This window comes from Mustela nigripes, chromosome 6 (assembly GCF_022355385.1).
Source record: "Mustela nigripes isolate SB6536 chromosome 6, MUSNIG.SB6536, whole genome shotgun sequence".
In the NCBI taxonomy this organism is placed as follows: Eukaryota; Metazoa; Chordata; class Mammalia; order Carnivora; family Mustelidae; genus Mustela; species Mustela nigripes.
The window spans coordinates 27,261,384-27,282,338 of record NC_081562.1 but is presented as its reverse complement, the minus strand read 5'-3'; the positions used below and the strand labels follow the sequence as shown (position 1 = coordinate 27,282,338).

General features: G+C 33.8%; 1 protein-coding gene across 2 annotated transcripts in view; it reads right to left on the bottom strand.

Moving 5' to 3' along the window:
- Positions 1-2,365: 2,365 nt before the first annotated feature.
- EEA1 (early endosome antigen 1) overlaps positions 2,366-20,955 on the bottom strand; it is a 121,442-nt gene continuing 102,852 nt past the window's right edge. For both annotated transcript variants that reach the window (XM_059402358.1, XM_059402359.1), the window contains 8 exons: positions 18,002-18,184; positions 12,036-12,221; positions 10,647-10,778; positions 9,215-9,400; positions 8,002-8,240; positions 7,615-7,735; positions 6,706-6,804; positions 2,366-5,990 (listed from right to left, as the gene is read on the bottom strand). In XM_059402358.1, the coding sequence (XP_059258341.1) occupies positions 5,868-5,990; positions 6,706-6,804; positions 7,615-7,735; positions 8,002-8,240; positions 9,215-9,400; positions 10,647-10,778; positions 12,036-12,221; positions 18,002-18,184 (1,269 nt within the window). In that variant the 3' untranslated portion in view covers positions 2,366-5,867. The remainder of the gene's footprint in view (positions 5,991-6,705; positions 6,805-7,614; positions 7,736-8,001; positions 8,241-9,214; positions 9,401-10,646; positions 10,779-12,035; positions 12,222-18,001; positions 18,185-20,955) is intronic.

Sequence of the window (20,955 nt, the reverse complement as noted above, 5' to 3'; positions counted from 1 at the left end):
TCTTATTTGCCAACAGTTTGCTTATCTTAGGTATATTTTAAAATAACCTAACTTAGAAGTAGAAAATCCTAAAGACTAAATTTCCTTATTTTAAGAAAAAAAAAAAGTATTTGTTTCAGTTTCACTGGTTAACAGTTTTACATAGGAGATTTTCATAGAAATAGTTAAGATTTAATAGAAAGTCTTTCTCTGAACCTCATTTTTGGAAGAATGTGTCATAAAACCACTTTCTGGTTTTGAGTGGTGTGTGCGTGTGTGTGTGTATGCGCGTGTGCAATGTGTTAGCACAGTACAGTTTATTTGGCAGGAAGGACTTGAAACATCATTGGAATTTTTACAAAGAAAGACAATTTGAATTGTTATATTGTCATGGTAGAATATACTATTAACTGCATTTAAAAAACTAGTTCTTATAGTCAGATTATATCAAAAGGAAATCCACAAATTTCAATTTAGGATTGGTAACTTTTGCAATTTCCAAAATGGAAGTACTAAATCAATCAATCTGGGCTTAAAGGTAAGTGAGACATTAACTGATCTCCTTAAGTTGGAGGATAGGATAGAGAGGATAATGCCTGAAAAAGTCATGTGCACAGTTAATTCTGAGGAAAAACACAGGCAGGACAGACAAGTACAGCATAAAGGCTCTTCTACAAGAACCAAGCACTGTTAGAAAGGAAGGTCACAGTCTCTGTATAATAATCTCAGATATTTATCAAGAACAGGTAGAAATAAGAGGAAAATCTGGAAAACAATAATTACTGTTAATGTCTAAGAATAAATGAGAAAAAAGAAAAAAACGAGCAGAGAACAGGGACTAGACTTCAAGTAAGCTCCTAGAGATGGCACCCAGATGGGATTGAAAACAATTATGTCCAGGAGAAGACAATACAGATTTATGTAAGAGAAGACTTAGAAATTTTTGGCCAAAAAATAGTAGATATATTTTTTAGAAAAAAATAACAATCCTCTTGCAGGAATTTTTTATAAACCAAGCCAAGAGGAGGGCAATGGACTGGAACTAGGCAATCTCTCAGGATTCTTTTTTTAAAGTCCCATGAGTCCAGTAAATATTTATATGTATAAAGAACTAATTTTACCCTGAAATCTCATTTGAGGGAGAGAAAGACTAAGTAAATTAGCATCAAGATTTAAAACCGATTAAGAATATGCTATGTACAAAAAAATATTAACAATCCTGTGTCCATCACAGCACTATTTACGGTAGCAAAGAAGTGGAAGAAACCTTAATGTCCATCAGAGGATGAACAGATAAAGAAAATGTAGTCCATACATACAATGGAATACTGTTTCAAACTTAAAAAGAAGGAAATTCTGCAACTTGCAATGATATAGATGAACCTTGGACATTATGCTAAGGGAAATAAGTCAGTCACAGAAAGACAAGTACTGTGTGATTCCACTGACATGAGGTATCGAAAGTAGTCAAATTCACAGAATCGGAGTAGAACGTGGTTTCCAATAGAGGGGGAAATGAGGAGTTACCAATCAATGGTATAAAATTCCAGCTAAATGAGATGAGGAAGCTTTAGAGGTCTGCTGTACTATACACAGAAAAAGCTGTCAAAGAGGGTAGATCTTACGTTAGGCATTCTTACCACAATAGAATTTTTAAAAGAATACACTATATAGGGGTGCCCGGGTGGCTCAGTGGGTTAAAGCCTCTTCCTTTTGGCTCAGGTCATGATCCCAGGGTCCTGGGATCAAGCCCCACATCAGGCTCTCTGCTCCGCGGGGAGCCTGCTTCCTCCTCTCTCTCTGCCTGCCTCTCTGCCTACTTGTGATCTCTGTCAAATAAATAAATAAAATCTTAAAAAAAAAAAAGAATACTCTATATATTTAAACTGAAATTCTATAAATCTCATAAAAGAACATATCTAATATATAATCCAATAAGTCCTTAAGAACATCCATATTAAACTCTTTAAAGGTAAGCACACATTAGAGTAAAATGAAAAAACACTTCGGGAACTTTGGTTCCCAGGAAAAACACAGTAAAAAATGATGGCTTACTGAGCCCTTAGAAAAGACTCTTTAAATGGTCACCTGGGTGCAAACTTAGATAAACAATGAAAAAAGGAATTACTTCAATATTGTTTAACATTTCTTTGTAGCTTATTAATTTTCCACAATAATGAATGGAATAAAAACAGAATGTCCTAAGCAAAATGGCTTTAGTAATTTCTCTTCAAGTTATGAACTTACTACTTTACGTTAAACATCAAAGCTTATCCCGTCTCCATCCAAGCAGAAAGTTCTAACATTCTGTAAATATATACAAAATGGTTATCATTTTGTACTCTTTTTTAAATAGGCAAAATAATTTACAGTCACAGAATACAGGTACTAGAAAGAAAAGGTTTTTTAATATCATCTTTAACAAATTAAAAAAAACAAAAGCAACAATTCAATAAGGATCCTTCCATTGTTCTCTATACAGATTTAAATGCTGTTGTGTAATTTATCAGTTACATTTATAATCAATAACCTTCCACTCACTGAGTTTAGAAATTACAGTATTTACTGAGCTAAACTCTCTCACAAAAATAAGGCACAACTACATGATCACAAGTAGGAAACACAATACAAATAATGAATTAAAAACCTAAATGAGAAAATATTCATGCACAAGTTTCTATAGAAACTATGAATATATGATCCAGTTCAAGGAAGTACACATTGTCATATATATAACTGCATCATGTTACAATAAATTCATTACTTCTACACAGAAAGAACTTAGCAATTTCCAATTCTACTTTATACAATTTTACATAAATTTAGTAAGTTTATGCACAATATTCACATCTGCAACAATAACAAATTGATCATTAAAATTCAGGCAAAGGGCAATTAAGACACCATAATGTGTGGCACATTATAATTACAGAATACCATTCATCAAGCTCATGTCTAGGAATACTAAATTGATGGCACATTTAAATCTTACGGATCAAATCATCCATGGTTTAATAGCCAAAGTGCATTAAAAAAAATTGCTATAGTCAAATAGGTCATGAATATCAAAATATATGATCATAATTTGCTGTCCACTTAAAAGCTAAACATTTTTATGCAAATGCAAAGTTAAAAAAAAGTGGCTTCAAAGTTCTCAAAACTATAAAATAATCTTAAAGCCTTTCTAAGAGAGATGGGAAACTAACAAATTTGGCAGTTACTATTTAACATTACGGTGAGGAAACTATTAAACTAGCTAATTCCACATTAAGAGGTAGTTGAACAAAATGTTATTTGTACACTGCATTGAGGTCTTTGTGTTTGTTTCCCTCTTTTTTCTTCAAAATGAACTAATCCTATACCAGCAGCTGTCTCTTCTTTCTATTAAAGAAAATCTGTAGGTATAGTTTATTGTACACGAACCCAGCAAAACTTGATTTTAATTCACATTTCTGTGCTGGGTTTTGGAATTTACTAACAAGTGATGCCAAAAGACTGCGTTAGAGCCAAAAGCTCAGACATGCGAGTTCTAACTCACTGACAAATAGTACCAGCAAACATCTAAAATGTAGAGCCAATAAGAACTCAAAAGATGACTTTAAATAAAAGAAAAAGAAAATTCTTTGTTTCTAAAACATCTTAAATTAGTGAAAGTTAATAAACAACAACAAAGAAAAGGTTTCATTTCCAAAATTATTAGTAGAGTAGCCTGTAGTAAATTATTCAGGACCTATGAAATGAGATTAGCTAGATGAAAACTAGAAAATGACTCAAACACATACGATTTTATTTGTTGTCCCCACAATTGGGGGGAATATAGAGGTGGGGGGACAAGACAGGGAAAAGGCCTTCAGTGCACCCAATTAGGAGACGAAATGAACAAATACTTAACCTATAATCCTCATGAAGTTTTATGATCTTAAAACAAAAACAAAAACAAAAAATGGTGCTATGAGTATCTGTTTTTCCAAAGCAGAAAGTTCCTAAGTTTCATACTGTTTCTAATGTGTTAGAGTATAGAATTAAGACTATTTGAAAGGATTTATAAGTACATAAAAAGGCTCAAATAATTTTAGCTCAATTTATATTATCCAATTATTATTTTTAATAAAGAGTCACTGTATTTCTTCTTTATATAAGCTGAAGGATATATGTTTATACAAACTGAGGGCCTCACAAACAGGGTCATTAATAGCTACTGACAGCAAGACTTATTTAAATGGCTTTTTAAAAAATAATTAAATAATTATATGACAATCTTTTTAATTCTTAGATGTTACAGGTAAAGCATAAACACAACTTTATTTCAGCATGATATTTGAAAGCAAGTATGTATGGTAAACCATTGCAAATGAAATATTAAGTCCCATCCTTCCCTGATATTATTACCAAATGATTACATTGCACAAATGGATAACTTCGTACTTTTTTTTCTAAAAAGAATAAGTCAATATTAATGACCTCTCTACAGATTTTTTCCAATTTGCCAAATGAGTAAGACCATAATAAATTAAAACTCAATTCCATTGTTCACCATACAAATAAGCTAACTTTTAATTATCCTTAATTAGCCACTCTGCTTCAGTTCTGATTATAACTTTGGGATTCCCACATACATTTGTTTTTGGTGATACTCTTCTCTCCAGCTGTTATTTCGAAGTAATTTCATAGTAATATTTTTGCAAAATTAAAAGATTTGCCAGCTGATATAGAACCCCAAATTCAGAATCATTTTAAATTAAAGTCAAGTTCACAACTTTCAAAACTGTTTCCCTACTAGGTAAGAAGAAAATATAAAGTAGAATATTTAATATCTCCTTATCATTTGTATTCGTTTATGCAGATAAGACCAGAGCGTTATCAGTTACTGGCTTTAAGATGCAAAATTATAAAACAATAGTGAAGCTGAGCTATGCTTAGAAAGGTTAAACCAAATAAAAGGAAAACAAAGATCCATTAAAAAAGCAAACTCAGATTCCCCCAGATGCAGGAGAGACAAGGTATAATATAGGGTATAATGAGGGTATAATATAAAGGCTAATCTCAGAAAACTTTCCTCTTACAAGAAACTGAGAATAGAACCATTATACAATTTCTATTATTCATCCTCCAACTGGGGGGTGAGGGTGAGAGGTTTTCTAGATTCCTAATTGAGAATATGTGAGAGTTTAAAAGTTAGATAGAAAAAGACAAAGAAAAAGAAAAATTAACCCTAATCTTTAAAATACAACCCACCCCAGGATAACCATAAAGTAAGCAAACTGATTTTACAGAGGTTTTCATAAAATCTACCCAAGAGAATTTAATCAATATTGTTAAAACAAAAACCATGTTTAAATTCATGGTTAATACATATTTCAACATAAACTGTACTTGAGTAGTAAATTTATAACATAATAATGCAACTGAGCTATGAACTATATATAAGAAAAAAAAACGTTTTATAGTTCTGTGCATGACTTCACAATGAGTATTTAATATAATTAATGTGCTATTGTGCAACATATATATTTTGTATCCTAAATTTGGGAGGAAGAAGTAAGCTATGGAACTGTATTCATGTCACTTGTGAACAATGAAATTATATTTAAAAAAATACATTGCTATTTTCTGTCCAAAGTTTATTTACATTTCATTGGCTAATTCTAAACTTGGCATGAAAGCTGTTCCAGGGGTTAAATGGAAAAAAGTAATGAAAGATGAGCCCAAGTCTCACAAAAATAGAAGAGTTTTACTTGATATTGATAACATTCCAAAATATATGAATTCTAATTTGGTCTAATATTGCAACCACTGTCCAAATCAAATAGTAGTCCAAGACCTCTATTAAGTGCATTTATTAAAAATCTAATGTTAGTGTAATACTACTCTGACATTGTGATAACCCATTATCCTTGCAAGTCATTGAAACATGCATCACAGACACGAACAGGCTTCTTGGAAGAAGGAGTTAAGGCATTTTTGGCTGAACACTCAGCACAGAAGATATTTCCACATTGTCTGCAGTGATGCTGTAAATGACAAAAATTAAACAATTTCAAGCATAGAAACTATACCAAAAGCATTATGAGACTACAAGACTACTACAGACTGTACTGTGAAGGTATATTAATTTTCAAGTGATTAGTGTATTATTTAATAATATACCATTTCAGTATGTCAATTTAATCCCTTAGTTAATCTGAATGTTTCCTATTTACCAGATACTATGCTAAACATTTTATATGGCATTTATCATGGAATTCTCAAAAGAACCTTAAGAGGCATCTAAAAAGTGATAATAAAGCATCTCATCCTACCAGGTAAAAACCATTCCTATTTGCCAAGTGTTTTAGGCATAATTTCATCAATAAGAATATAAACCTGAAACATAACATGGTATTATTTAGAAAAAAAGGTTTTTTAATCTCTTCTTTTTCTTTAAAAGAACCCAATGATGACTAAAACATATGAGTTTAATCCTGGCCCACTGGTTCAGAAAATGATTATTCCAGAGAATAAGTCAATAGAGAGGCAATGACTAAATTTAAAACTAAAATTGAAACACATATGCTGATCAGAAACTATACTGCATAAAATTTAATGATTCTATATAGCTGTAAAGTTAATCAACAAATAGAAAATGTTTTTAATCCATCAAATGCAAGATTATGCTGATGGTTAAAACATTAATTGATATTGAGAAATAAAATTCAGAACCATAGCAATATGAATAAAATAATTTACCCGTCTCACTGTTACTGAAAAGCCTTTCCCACAGGCCATACAGTTTTGTACTTCGTTGTCTTCAGCCCATTTCCTATTTAATGCTTGTGTGTGTTTGATCTATTAAAAAAAACAAACAAACAAAAACAAGTGCCTGTACATATAACATTCAACATTTTGAAGAATGATGCATAATTTCTAATTTGGTGCCCAACTTTTTTTTTTTTTTTTAAAGATTTTATTTATTTTGACAGACAGAAATCACAGGCAGGCAGAGAGAGAGGAAAGGAAGCAGGCTCCCTGCTGAGCAGAGAGCGGGATGCGGGGCTTGATCACCGGACCCTGGGATCATGATCTGAGCCGAAGGCAAAGGCTTTAACCCACTGAGCCACCCAGGTGCCCCTGGTGCCCAACTTTATAAAATTTTGACTTATAGGCACCATGGGATAAAATTTTAAATATCCAAAATACTTTGGTCATTTTCCATTGTCAAAAGTTGTTAAATTCATAAGTCTGAATAACAAAAAAAAAAATAAAGTAAATCAAATTTTAGTCCTCAAAGGCACTGGTAATTTCTAATCCTTAGTGATTTCCCATCCATTCTAACCTTAATGATCAATCCTTTCTGGGCACCAAGCCCATCACTTCTTTATCAAATAGTGACTCAACTATTCCTTGATGTTTCTGAATTTTCCCAGTACTGACAATTCAGGAATGACAAGGCTTTCTCACTAATCCCAGGGTTCTCTCAGACAAATTCTTTATCCCTTTTATTTAATTATCCATAACACAAACAATACTGCTACAAAGAAAGTAACCATTCAAAAGTATTTACTAAATATCGGAGATTTCTTTTAAAGACTGAAAATGTGCTTTCCCTAAGAGTTAATTCTATACTGAAAAACAGCCTCACATTACCAGATGACTTACTTGAAGGGACTGATTTTCTCTGCCCAGCTCCTGCACTGCTGCAGTGGTATTATCCAGCTTTCTTTGCAATTCAAGGACTTTGGTTTGAAGCTTTTCTATTTCACCTTCTCCTTTAAGGCATCTAGAATAGATGGCAAAGAGACTATTAAATTTTTTAATGATAAAGATCCTTCTAGAACATACATAATAAACTACTTCAGTAACTTCAAATATAATACATGAATTTCAACTATCTGATTGCTTTAAGGGTTAGTTTTTAAATGGCTACATAAATACCTACAGGACCCATGCATTTTTCTCAAGACTTGTATTTTTTAAAATGTGGAAAAAGACCATCTTTTCGTCACTTAGAATGGAAATAAACTAATTTGACTAGACATCAATCACCTTTCTAGTAGTGCTCTCCTTTCATCCTGATTATTCTGAACTGTAGCTTCTAACACTGCAATTTCACCCCGTAAGTCGTCCGTCTGTTTCTCGAGCTCACTGACTCTCCGTTGACTGGACTGCCACTCTTTCTTTACAGTGCCTAAGTTTTCATTTAATGCTGTAATCTGCATGGTAAGTTTAGCTTCATTTTCTTCATGCTTCTTCATTCCTATTTCTTTTTCTTTTATTTCAGAATGCTGAAAAAGGAAGAACAGTGAGAAAAAAACCTATTACAAAAGTAATGCAAAATAAATTTAATTAGCTATTGAATTTAAAATATTGGCAACATAAATAATATTACTTCTTCAGGAAAGAAGGCAGGAGAATGTATTTCATTTTACACTAATGAAACTAATTCCAAAAACATCTGTGTAATCTGAAGTGGCTCAAGGCCATTATGCTGAAATGATGGTCAGCAAGCTTCTTATAACACCAGTGAACATAAAGCAATTTGAGATATTTTCCTTTTCTCACTAGCACAGAGGAAGAACACATAGTTAAGGATAGCAAAGGCCCTGGATGCAAAGCTGGCATTATCCATCTCAAATTCCACATACATCTTTTTGTCTACCAACCTGCCAAAAACCGAACAAAACAAAACAAAAACAAAAAAAAACAAACAAAAAAATACAAACCCTTCAGATCACTGTGTGAACTTGAAATTCAAACCTTCAACTAAAACATTCAGCATTCAAGTTATCTGGACTTAATTCAATAGAGGAAAGCCAGATGCTTCCCATTTTGGCATGCACAATTTAGGGAAGGAAAAGTAGACTTTGGTCATCAAAATTCCAAACTGAAGTTTCCGTTCTCCCTTATCAACATTCACTTGGACTAAACAAATGAGTTTAACATCATTAGCAATCCATGCCATTTACCTCAACCTACACAATTGTGGATTTGTTTGTTTTTCTGGCACTGAAAGGTTTTCATTTTTTTGAATTAAGTTTTATTGAATTTTTATTTATATAAACCAAAATGTAATTACAGACTAAAATATTTCCAAATACATGCCAGCTCTTTAAACAAATCAGATCTCTTTTCTCAATCAAAAATTAAAATGCTAGGTAAGAGCATTTAAATCCTAACTTCTAAGTAGAAAAATCCTCTGTTACTGGATTGACTTATAAAATCAATCTCAAAACACACTCCCCACCAAAAAATTACTGACCAGTTTAGCTTCCTTCTCAGTAAATTCTTTCTTCAGTTCCTCTTCCTCCTTTTTCACCTGTTCTTTTAGCATTTGCTGGTTTCTCTTCTCCTGCTCAAGGGTTGCCTTCAAGGAATCTACTTTCCCTTGAAGCTCTAATTTCTGCTGAATCAAAAGCTGCTTGGCATCCTTGAGATTTGTTACCTCCTATTGAAAAAGGCCAAAAATAAATCATCCTTTACAGTAAATGTTTCCATATGTAGCGGTTAGACAAGTTATCATAACAATACATACAATATGAGTTTTAACCTCTCCTCTTAGGAGATCCTTAAAGTTCACTATTTTAAACAATTGGTTTAAAAGAGGAAAGATTATTTACTTCCTGCTCAATAACCATTTAGATCCAAGTAATAACTTTACATGCATATTTTAATTCAATTATGGAAAAACTCCTAGCCCCTATTTTCCCTTTCTTCACTTAGTCAGCATTCACTGGTCACTGCTTAGGCATCACACATTGTGTTAGTTTTTAAGAAGACATATAGAGATGAATTATATACATTACCTGCTTTACGGAAGTCACAGTATATAAGAATATAATGATATAAAGAGATAATTAATTAAAAACCAAAATGGTAAGTATATTGGTAGACATAAAAGGTAGTGAGAGCAGTCAAGAGAGAATTTAACCTTTTTCTAAGAAATTTAATAATTTTTTACAAAGCAAATTATAGACAATTGGTTTTGTCAACTGATCCCCTATTATTCTTATGACAGGAAAAATGTTCAGAACAGATTATCAAAAATTTTAGGAAAGAAAAACAATTGAAAAAACACAATCCCATAAAAATCTGAGTTTTAGACTCTGTTTTTTAGCTTACTATCTATAAACATCATTTTCTAAATCAATAGCTCTTCTTTTTTATTTTTTGAAGTAGGCTCCATGCCCAGCATAGAACACAAGGTGGGGCCCAAACCCATGACCCTAAGATCAAGACCTAAGCTTGAGTGGGATGCTTAACCAACTGAGCCACCCAGGTCCCCCCCAACTTTTTAAAAAAATTATTTATTTAATTAGACTCTACAACCCAGTATGGAGCCAACAGAGGGCTTGAATTCACAACCCTGAGATCAAGACCTGAGCTGAAATCAAGAGTAGGTCACTTAACCAACTAAGCCACCCAGGTACCCCTAAATCAATAGCTCTCTTGATTATCATCTCAACAAATCTAAACTTTTAGAGTTACTTTGCTTTATTCAAAAAGCTGAAAACATAAGTAACATAGTTTCAATATATGTATATAGACACTATGCAGCACAATAGTGAAAGCATTTGTCAAAATGACGAAACAACACATCTGGCACATAGCAGGTTTCCAATAATATATGTATTTTTTTATTTAAATGACAATAATACAGTACAGAGGGAAGAACAATGATTATTTTAACATACCTTTATGCTTTCTTGCTTGTGGGACTTGAGTTCTTCACTCAATTTCACAATTTCTTTTTCCTGTCTACACTTAATTTCCTCTATCTCTGCCAATTTAGATTTTTCATTTACTAGTTCTTTCTCTTTCAGTGACTGTAGAAAAAGAATTTATTAAAAAGTAATTTTAAAATACTTAACTGAAAATCAATGTAATAAAATAACTACAACTATTTATGACACTGTTTCTGCCCCTTTTTACCTAAGTTAACTTGAGCAAACTACTTACCTTCACTTGCCTCTTTGTCATTATTTATACAATGTGAACAACAGTAAGATCTTTATAAGCATTAAATAGTTAATGTTAATACCATAAAATGAATAGTGTCTGGCCAAAGTAAGAACACTATAAAATTTAGCCAAAACTACCATTCTTTAATGCTGTTATTATTACTATTACCAGAAATATCTTTATTTAAGGCACCTAGGTAGTGATATTACATATTATCTAATTTGATATTTATACTAAATAGCTCTTTTTAATCCTCATTTGATAATAAAGGAACAAAGGTTCAGAGAAGTTAAATAAAAGCCTTTAGCGATACAGTCAAAACTACAACAAAGTCTGACTGTTCCAAAGCCCTTACAACTAAAGGCCTATATGCTATAGTTGTCTCAAAATTTTCTAAACTTGAGGCACAAATCACGAATATCATGTCAGCTCCAAACTCCCACCCCAACAAAAACATCCGCCAATTTTTTAAATTAAAGAGACTTTGAATTGCACAATTAAGATACCCAATGAACTTCTGGAATTGTAAACTTCAGAATGATATCCTATCAGCTAATAGAAATAATGTGATTTCAACTATGAAGCCAGAAATAAAATGCTTCCTAGAATCCAAATTTCTCTTTCATATGGTACTTTAACTAACTTTTAAATGTATTGGTCATATAACAGATGGCTTTCAACTCTATAATTTAGCACCATTTATGTAAAATATACTCTAACTTCCCTTAGAAAGACCTGGCTCTGAATTCTAAGAATTATAAGCTAAGAATTACTTCTAGACCTTTTTCTCTCTTTCACACACTAGAAAATGTTATATAAGATAGTTGTGGAGCTATAACACCTGTTTTTAAATAACCAGAGGTCTATGGTATGAAAAAGATTTGTAAAACCAAAAAGAGCAAAAAGAAAAATGAGTAGAAATGATAAAGGAGCTATTAAGAGTACTTCATAGCATCAAAAATCCAATTATCACAAGTATTTTATCAGACACCAGAAATCCATCTAAGGAGAGCTGCTGCTGAAGATAAAGGTGATGCCTGTATCAGGTAAGAGATTTGACTAGATAATTTCTAAAGCCGTTGTAACTCTCAGATTCTAGATTTAGTCAGAAAATGAAATACCTTTTCTTTCTGGACATCTTGTAGTGTTTTACACTGCTCCTTCAACTGCTGTTCTTTCTTTGCTGATTCCTGCTCCAATGTAGCCTTGGCAGTTTTAAGTTCTTGAATCAATTTATTTTGGTGTCCAATTTGATTTCTGTTTGAAATCAAGTCCTCCTGTGCTAGAGAAAGCTTCTCTTCTACAGACTTATAAAAACAATTTCCCCAAATTATTATATGTCCTTTTTTGATTTTAGCAAATTTCAACAGAAACAACAGTTAGCATAAGCACAGTAGAAAGCAATATACTATAACAAGATAGCTTGTTATGCCTTTCAGTAACATCAGGTAAAAAAAAAAGAAAGAACACTAGACAACTCTCTTAACTCTCCTGCCTATGGAGAACAGTTTAATGTAAAATATTTAATAAAACTGAAGCAATTCCAAAACCTTTAGAAATCGTCTGTAAGTATTACTGGCTAAGTGGTATTAAGGAATATTATACAAGAAGGGATTGTATTAAACACACTCAGAAAAAAAAAATATATATGTATATAAATGTTTATGTGTATTTATATTTATGTGTATGTGTGTATATATAATTAGAAGATATGGGGAGACATGAAAAAAAGCAATTTAAAAGGAGATGTAGTTAAATGCTACATTACATATATATATGTCTTACAGGACCTACGATGTCCCGTGACATGCTGAAATTTTAGTAAACAGAAAGGATTTTTGTCATGAAGTGAAAAAAACCATTTCACATCTGCTAACCTGATCAAGTGAATCAAAAGAATAAACTCTACCAGACATCTGGGGCTCTATTTCTGACAAAGATATTAGCCCAGCCTCTTAACTTCCCATCTACGTGGTAGAAGTAGTGTTGTTGATCAACACTGCCCATAGTTACTGACTGTTCTAAAGTCCAAATATTTTGTGAAGACAAAGCTAGTGAAAAGGGAAAACTTTTTGACCTATTAGGTTTCATTTTGGGATAGATATGGCAACAGGTGGTAGATATGGTAACAGAAAATGGCAGGAATATTGACACTCTCAGTTGCAACTACAAAATAGCAGCAGAGAAGAAAAGTAACTCTAAGATGCTCTCCCACCATCTGGAAGAAGTTCATCTTTCTTATTCTGGAGATACAGTTCCTTTGAACAGGAGGCAGAAGATATAATCTAGCAAAGATCCCTGCGGGCAAGGCTCAGCTATAGTAAGCATTCAATGAAAAAAAAAAATAGATGAAAATTTTTAAAATGAAGACCTTATTTAAGGAGTTCTCAAGCTTCCTGAAAGAGAAAGTTTATTCCTTACAAATAAATCCAGTTCAGAAGTCTTTCTGATATAAATGAAATTTCGATTTCCAATGGCTTCTAGTGAACACTAAAAACTCTCAGGCTCCTTTTTCAAAAATCTTAAAGTCATGAGTCCTTCACTAACCAAGTAGCTAACCATTAATTGAGTGTACTCCTAAGGTAGACAGGGAGGTAAAAGATAGTGCTTAACTTAAAGAATTTCACTCTGTAGCCTGAAAACCAGAACCAGTATGTAAAATGGAAGCTGTATGTGCTAGGAGAGCATTTGCCATGAATCAAATGAACAGAAAAACAATGAACTCTATCTAGAATGTGTTTACAGAAGGCTCCATGGTACATGTGGGAACTGGCATAAGCATCACAAAGGGATTTCAAGTAAAAATAACAAAATCTGACAAAGCCTAGCCCCTACAGTTTATAGCAATTGTCAGTCAACAGAGGTCCTGATCTAACACTAAAGAATACCAAGGCTTGAGGCTCGCTAGAGCTTGTAGTTAACAATCTTTACCCAAAAGAATTCCAAAGTGCCCATGGTATAAATAACATCCAATAAAATTTTAAATGCCCCAAAACCCAGTGACTAAATGTTTAAGATCAAGCTAAAAATTTTCACTATTCTTTTCAGAAGATGCCGAGACATGTTGCTCTGTCTTGTCTCTGAATATTCATCTCTGCCATTCAGTGATAACACTGCCATGCATTTATCTTTCTTGTTGAAGGCCACATTATTTTCATCTGTTCAGCATCTCTTCCCTTAGGGAACTCCCCCTCCCACTGAATAGTTTTGTGGACCTATCATTAAGCCACTTACTCCCACAAATCCCTGAGTAGATCACCTACCAACCTTGACCCTGAATACCACAATCACAGTAGTGTAGCTGAAAGGAATTTCTGCAGTGTTCTGTGGTAGCTACTGTTCTTGTCTGCCCAACAATTTTTCCTTTCTTCTTTCAAAATAAAACTTAAAATTTTATTACTTCTTCTTGATCCCTGATTAAATGACATAAGAATGGTAAAGGCTAAAGGTTTATATTTAACTCTAAACTTATTATCCTAGAATTTTTGCTTCACAAAATTTAAATTCCACTTCTACCTTCCTTCAACAGTAAAGACTAGCATACAGCATAGCCAATTAATTTGAAATATCGTCAACAAACATCAGTATTTCACAAACAATCCAGCAGATGGGGCTAAAGGCATAGATCAGGCAGCCTGTCTTCCACTCCACTGGTGTCTTGAAGTACACAATCAACCCACAGATGGCAGTCTAGACTCAGGTAGGTGTCATGTTACAAAGTTCTCAACCTCTCCCTTCTCATTTCTATGCAATAAGATCCTAAAACATTCTTGACGCAGAAAGAAAGAAAGAAAGAAAGAAAGAAAGAAAGAAAGAAAGAAAGAAAGAAAGAAAGAAAGAAAGAAAGAAAGAAAGAGAGAAAGAAAGAGAGAAAGAGAGAAAGAAAAGCTAATAACCATCTCTTATTCTGGTCCATAAGTATCATTTGAAGTTCTCTAGGAATATTTTTTTTAAACTTCCTACGTAATTCAGATACTTTGGGAAGCATGAATAATAGAATTAAGCAATATTCTATTTTATATTTAAAAATCCTGGTGAAATAATGATAAAAGAGTAAAGGGCTATGAATCAGAAGAACTGAGATTTAATCATGGTTCTGTTACTGGGCAGCTCTAGGACTGTCACAAACCACACCAGACCTCAGTCTCATCTGCAAAACGATGCTTTGGAATAGAGGATCTATCCATGCCTCTTAACAGTTGAGAAACTCCTCAGCAGCCTTATCCCTATGCCTTTCTCTTCTTGTCCAAACATATGAATTTTTCTTTCAACATATAAAATTATTAGTAGCTGATGTAATTTTCAAACATAATAAAAATAGCTGTTAGTTTAAAGAATATTGACCTAAGAGATCTAAGTCCTGTCACCATGTCATGCTTTGGGGTAAATAAGATATCTGCCTGAAAAAAACAAAAACAGAAACAGTGATTTCTATAGGACTTATGCAATCAATCCTTAAGCTTCATCTCCTTGATCAGCTGAACATCCTTCTAATTCATCCACATTCTCCTCCATACTGTTACTGCCCAGGCCACCATCACGTGTACATGGACTCTGCCTAGTGTTCTCTCCACTCTCCACACTCAGCCCTGCTGCTCCACAATGCATTCCTTATCCTCCACCAGTCACTGGCCTAACCTACAGATCCAAGCATAGCTATTCTGTGGTCCCTACTGCCTTTAGGATAAAGTCCAAACTCTTCTACAGACCTTCCCTGACTTTCAATAACGTTACAAAGAAAAAAATACCAATAATATAAAGCTACTTAGAGAGTACAGCAAGTTAAGACTTTCTAAACATCAGATGGTATTTTTTTCTTGTAACAACTCAGCACTAGGAAAATCCTTTGACCCAAGTTTCCTATTTCTTTGTCAAATCATTAATTACCACTGGTTCCTTCAATTCCCTTGTGGCCTATCTGTATTCAGTCCTCTGGTTTCACCCAGTCTCCCTCATTCATCTTTTCTGCTCCATCTTCTTGAATTTTAAGCCCAGTCTAATCAATTAACACCTTGATTAATGGAATTTATGGAGAAAGGGAGATAGCCTCTTAATTAATCTCCCTAGCTAATTTACCCAGAACCAATCCAAGCTGTCTATAAACCTCTTTCAGGTTAAGCTGTCCATTTCTTCATTTTATTCCTTTGCTTGTACTTTGCGTTTCCACCCCCATCCCAAATATAAAGTTCAATCATCCTTGTTAGGCATCTAAGATACTTCATGATTTGATCCCAGTCTTTTTTAACTTAACCTCCAAACCCACAACAGCATGCTAGCCTCCTGGCTCTGCTCATCTCCACTGCAGCACCTTTTCTCAAATGTGCCAGAGTTAAATAACCTTTCTTAGGACTCTCTATATATTCAAATATAACCTTGAGAACCTGTTCAAATTTTACCTCCTTCTTAAAGCCTTCCCTATAACAGCTTATGGTAACATATAGACATACTATATTTATACATATTATATATAAATATCCTGTGATTATCAACAATTTTTCAATAATGTACTTTAAATTAAACAAAAAAACCAAACAGGATTTAGATCTCTTAGGTCAATATTCTTTAAACTAACAGCTATTTTTATTATGTTTGTATTTCACCATGACAAAAAGAGAAAGAAAGAGAGACAACTAGCTGGACCATCTGGGAGATGTTCCATTTACCTTAGAGAACTCATACCTTAATGCTACATAAAAATTATCCTTTTCCTACATCCTTCATTTTAATAAACATGATACTTTAATCAAATAGTACTGTCAAGAACAAGGTTTCCATATATGTTTAGGTTATTAAGTTTACTTTGAGCTAAAATCTCCTAATTTTAATCATTAGACATTCTGGTAGTCTTGGGAAGTTGACCAATATATAAAGCTAAAGTCGATACTGCCTGACAACCAACAGTAAAATTGCTTACATTTTCAAAAATCCTTAGATTTTACTAATGAAGTCCTTTTTATTTTTTTATATTTTTAAAATTAAATTATTTAACATCTAATACCACTATTGGTACATCCTTAGATTTTTCTAATAGAGTCCTTTTTATTTATTTTTTTATTTTTTAAATTAAATTAATTAACATATAATATAATATTGGTTTCAGAGGTACAGGTCTGTGATTTATCAGTCTTATATGATACCTAGTGCTCATTAAATCACATGCCCTTCTTGATGTCCATCATCCAGTTACCCCATCCCTCCAACCTCCTCCCCTTTAGCAATCCTCGGTTTGTTTCCTATGATTAAGTCTCTTATGGTGTGTCTCCCACTCTGGTTTCATCTTATTTTATTTTTTCCTCTCTTCCCCTATGACTGTTTTGTTTCTTCAATTCCATATATCAGTGAGATCATATGGTAACTGGCTCTCCCTGTTTGGCTTATTTCACTTAGCATAATACCCTCTAGTTCCATCCACAGTGTTGTAAATGTCAAGATTTCATTTTCTGATGGCTGAGTGGTATTCCATTGTATACATATACCACATCTTCTTTATCCATTCAGCTGTTGATGGACATTTGGGCTCTTTCCATAGTTCAATTATTGTGGACACTGCTGTTATACACACTGGCGTGCAGGTGCCCCTTCAAATCACATTTGTATCTTTGGGGTAAATACTCAGTAGTGCCAATTGCTGGGTCATGGGGTAGCTCTATTTTCAACTTTTTGAGGAACCTCCATACTGTTTTCCAGAGTGGCTGCACCACTTGCATTCCCACCAACGGTGTAAGAGGGTTCCCCTTTCTGTACATCCTCACCGCCCATCAAACAGCAGTCCTTCTTAAAAATTACCTTTTTACATAAAGACAGCGAAGTCTTTAGATAAGCCTAAAATATAGCAGTTACCATACTTCCAAATTATTTTACTGTTACAGATGTTATTTTTAAATTGCCTATATTTACATATATATGTTGTAATAACATAAAACAATTTAATTTTTAAAAAGCATGTAACTCCAAAAATAATAATTTAATAGAAAACAATCATGATATTCCATAAATACTAACATTCCCTTGCCATCTGGACTCAAACAGTCATATAATGAATGTCTATAAACAACCTACTCCATTTTTGTAATATATTTTACTATACCTTAAGATCTTGCCTGGTGGCAAGAAGCTCAGATTCCTTCCCATAGAAGTCAGACTGAAGCTGTTTTAGATTTTCCTGACTTTTTTCATAGGTATTTTGTAACACTGACATTTTCTCTTTCTCTGCTGCAAGTTCCCGGGCTGCTTGTGTTGACTGCTGTTGTAGTTTACTCTCAAGTTCTGTCTGAAACATACAATAGTCATTTAGAACAGTTACATATAGAAAACCAGTTACAAATATAAAATGAAATCTACACAACTAAGAAGATTCCCGAGTACAAGTTTCGTAGTATTTATGCCTGAAAATTCTTCTTTAATAAAGAGTAACTCACTTACCTTATAGTTACAAACTTAAAGATGTACAAAATACAAAATCCAGCAAGTCCCAATTTAAAAACAAAAAACAAAAAAGCATTAAATACAGAAAAAAAGCATTTCACTGGGAAGTATCGATATCTCAGGAGACTGAGTAACAGCCACATTCTGACAGAAGATGCAGTGTTAGATGCTTTAGAAGACATAATTTTAAGGTTGAACTAATGGAAATTTCCATGTGAAAGAAGTAAAAAAGTCCTTATTGTATTAAAGTACATCATATCTACTCCTTGAAATTCCAGAATAACTTGGGAAATTTCTACAGGTCATCTTTATTAACAGCAAGGCAGAAAAGGGAAATCTTGCAAAGGTCTGACTCCTCCAAACTCTAAACTTGTCTTTAGTCTTTAAGAAGACTCAGGAGATAAGTACAAATTATGACATAGTATGAAAATAAGCACTTGGCTTTTAAAGTAAATACACAACTTCAATGCAACTTCTGTTGAAATGCCCAATGAACCCTTGCTCCACAACCCAACATTCATGTCCTAGTGTACCTCTTACTTAACCTCCCAGCAGTACTTGAAATAGCTGATATGTTCCCTCCTAGAAACATTTTTCAACCTGGTTTCCAGGGCACCTTGTATATTAGGCTCTCCACCTATCTCATTGATCATTCCTTCTTTAAATCTTTTACTAGCTCCTCTTCTTTTGTTTGATCTCTAAATATTCTAGGACCCCAGGATTCTGTCCTGTCCTCCTTTTATTCTATAAACAGTCTCTTTCTAGAAGATCTCAACTACACTCATGGCTTTAAATATCATTTATTTACAGTTGACTCCTGAACTATGTCTCTAGCCCCAACCTCTCTGCCTGAACTCAGGGCTCATTATCATCAAGTACTTCCCTGATGTCTCTACTTCAATGACTGACAGACATCTATCTCAAGTAGAACTCTGGATTCCTGACACTGCTCATCAAAAAGCTGCTACTTTCCCCCCATAAATATGATCATCTACCCACCTGCACAAGCCACAAACATAGAATTATTCTTGATTCCTCTTTCCATTGTCTCTCATCATCTAACCTATCAGCAAGTCCCGATGACTCAGCTTCCAAAATATATTCCCAACCATCCACTCCTAAAACTTTAGTTCATACTATCACCATGTACTGCCTGGACTACTGCCAACAATTTTTCATTGCCTTCTCTGCTTGCTCCTTTATCTCCCCATAATCAGACTGCAGTCTGAATTTGAGCAGTCTCTGCTCAAAATTCCCCAACTGATTCTAACTATCCTTAGAACAAAGTATATCATTCTCTACTGTCTTATAATCTATATATTTGCATGTATATGCTTTGGCCCCTGTCTACTTCTCTGAGCTCATTTCACATTCTTCTTCTTCTCTCCCACTATACTTAATCTATGTTGGTCTTCTGTTTTTGGAAAATACTAAGCTAGCTCTCTAGTTTAAGGTCTTCATACTAGTTGTCTCCCTGGAACTTTGTACAAATAGCTCTTGACTTTCATGTATCAACTCAAATCTCTTCAGAGAGGTTTCTTTGATCACCCAGCCTTTAGTAGGACTCTGTGCTATCACTGGCTTTCACATCACCCTGTCTAATTTCTTCCCCAAGAAAGTGTAAGCTCCATGAGAACAGGTTCCTTGTCTTTTCGTGGCTTATACCTCCAACACCTAAAATTGTGCCACAGCATAAAACAGGTGTCTTGTAATACTTCTTAAATGAATGAATGACAAACAGATTGGAAGTGGAAAAGCCTGCGATGACTATTAATAAGCCATTGTAATAGCCTGTATAGGAGAACAAAATAGCCTGGACTAAGACCGTGGCCCTAGGAAATGAGAAAAGGGGATGCATTCAAGAGAGCGAGGAGGCAGACTGACAGGAGGTCGTGTTAATACCTATGGAGGAAATGGGGTTTGACCTCCCTATATGTTATCTCATTAACATCCCATGTCACCTCCTTTTCATTTCCTCTAGTTTAGATTCTTCATGATGAAGAATTCCTGAACATCTTTTTTCACCTTGAAGACTATACTGGTCTTACATATTTTCTTTTATAGAATACTACTTCTTTGCTTTAACATTTTCCCCCCAAAATCTAGTTTTCTTTCTCTTTAACATCTCCATGGCTCTCAACTAAACCCTCTGCAAAGTCTCAGTAATGACCATAAAGGCCTTTGGGCTCATATTTGGGCCTTCATTATCTTTACTCTGACAGACTGATTGATTCATTCATTTATAACAATTATTGGCTGGCTTATTTATCAAAAGATCAATGGAACAGAATAGAAAGCCCAGAAATAGACCCTCAACTCCATGGTCAACTAATCTTCAACAAAGCAGGAAAGAATGTCCAATGGAAAAAAGATAGCCTCTTCAACAAATGGTGCTGGGAAAATTGGACAGCCACATGCAGAAAAATGAAATTGGACCATTTCCTTACACCACACACGAAAATAGACTCAAAATGGATGAAGGACCTCAATGTGAGAAAGGAATCCATCAAAATCCTTGAGGAGAACACAGGCAGCAACCTCTTTGACCTTAGCCACAGCAACATCTTCCTAGGAACATCGCCAAAGGCAAGGGAAGCAAGGGCAAAAATGAACTAT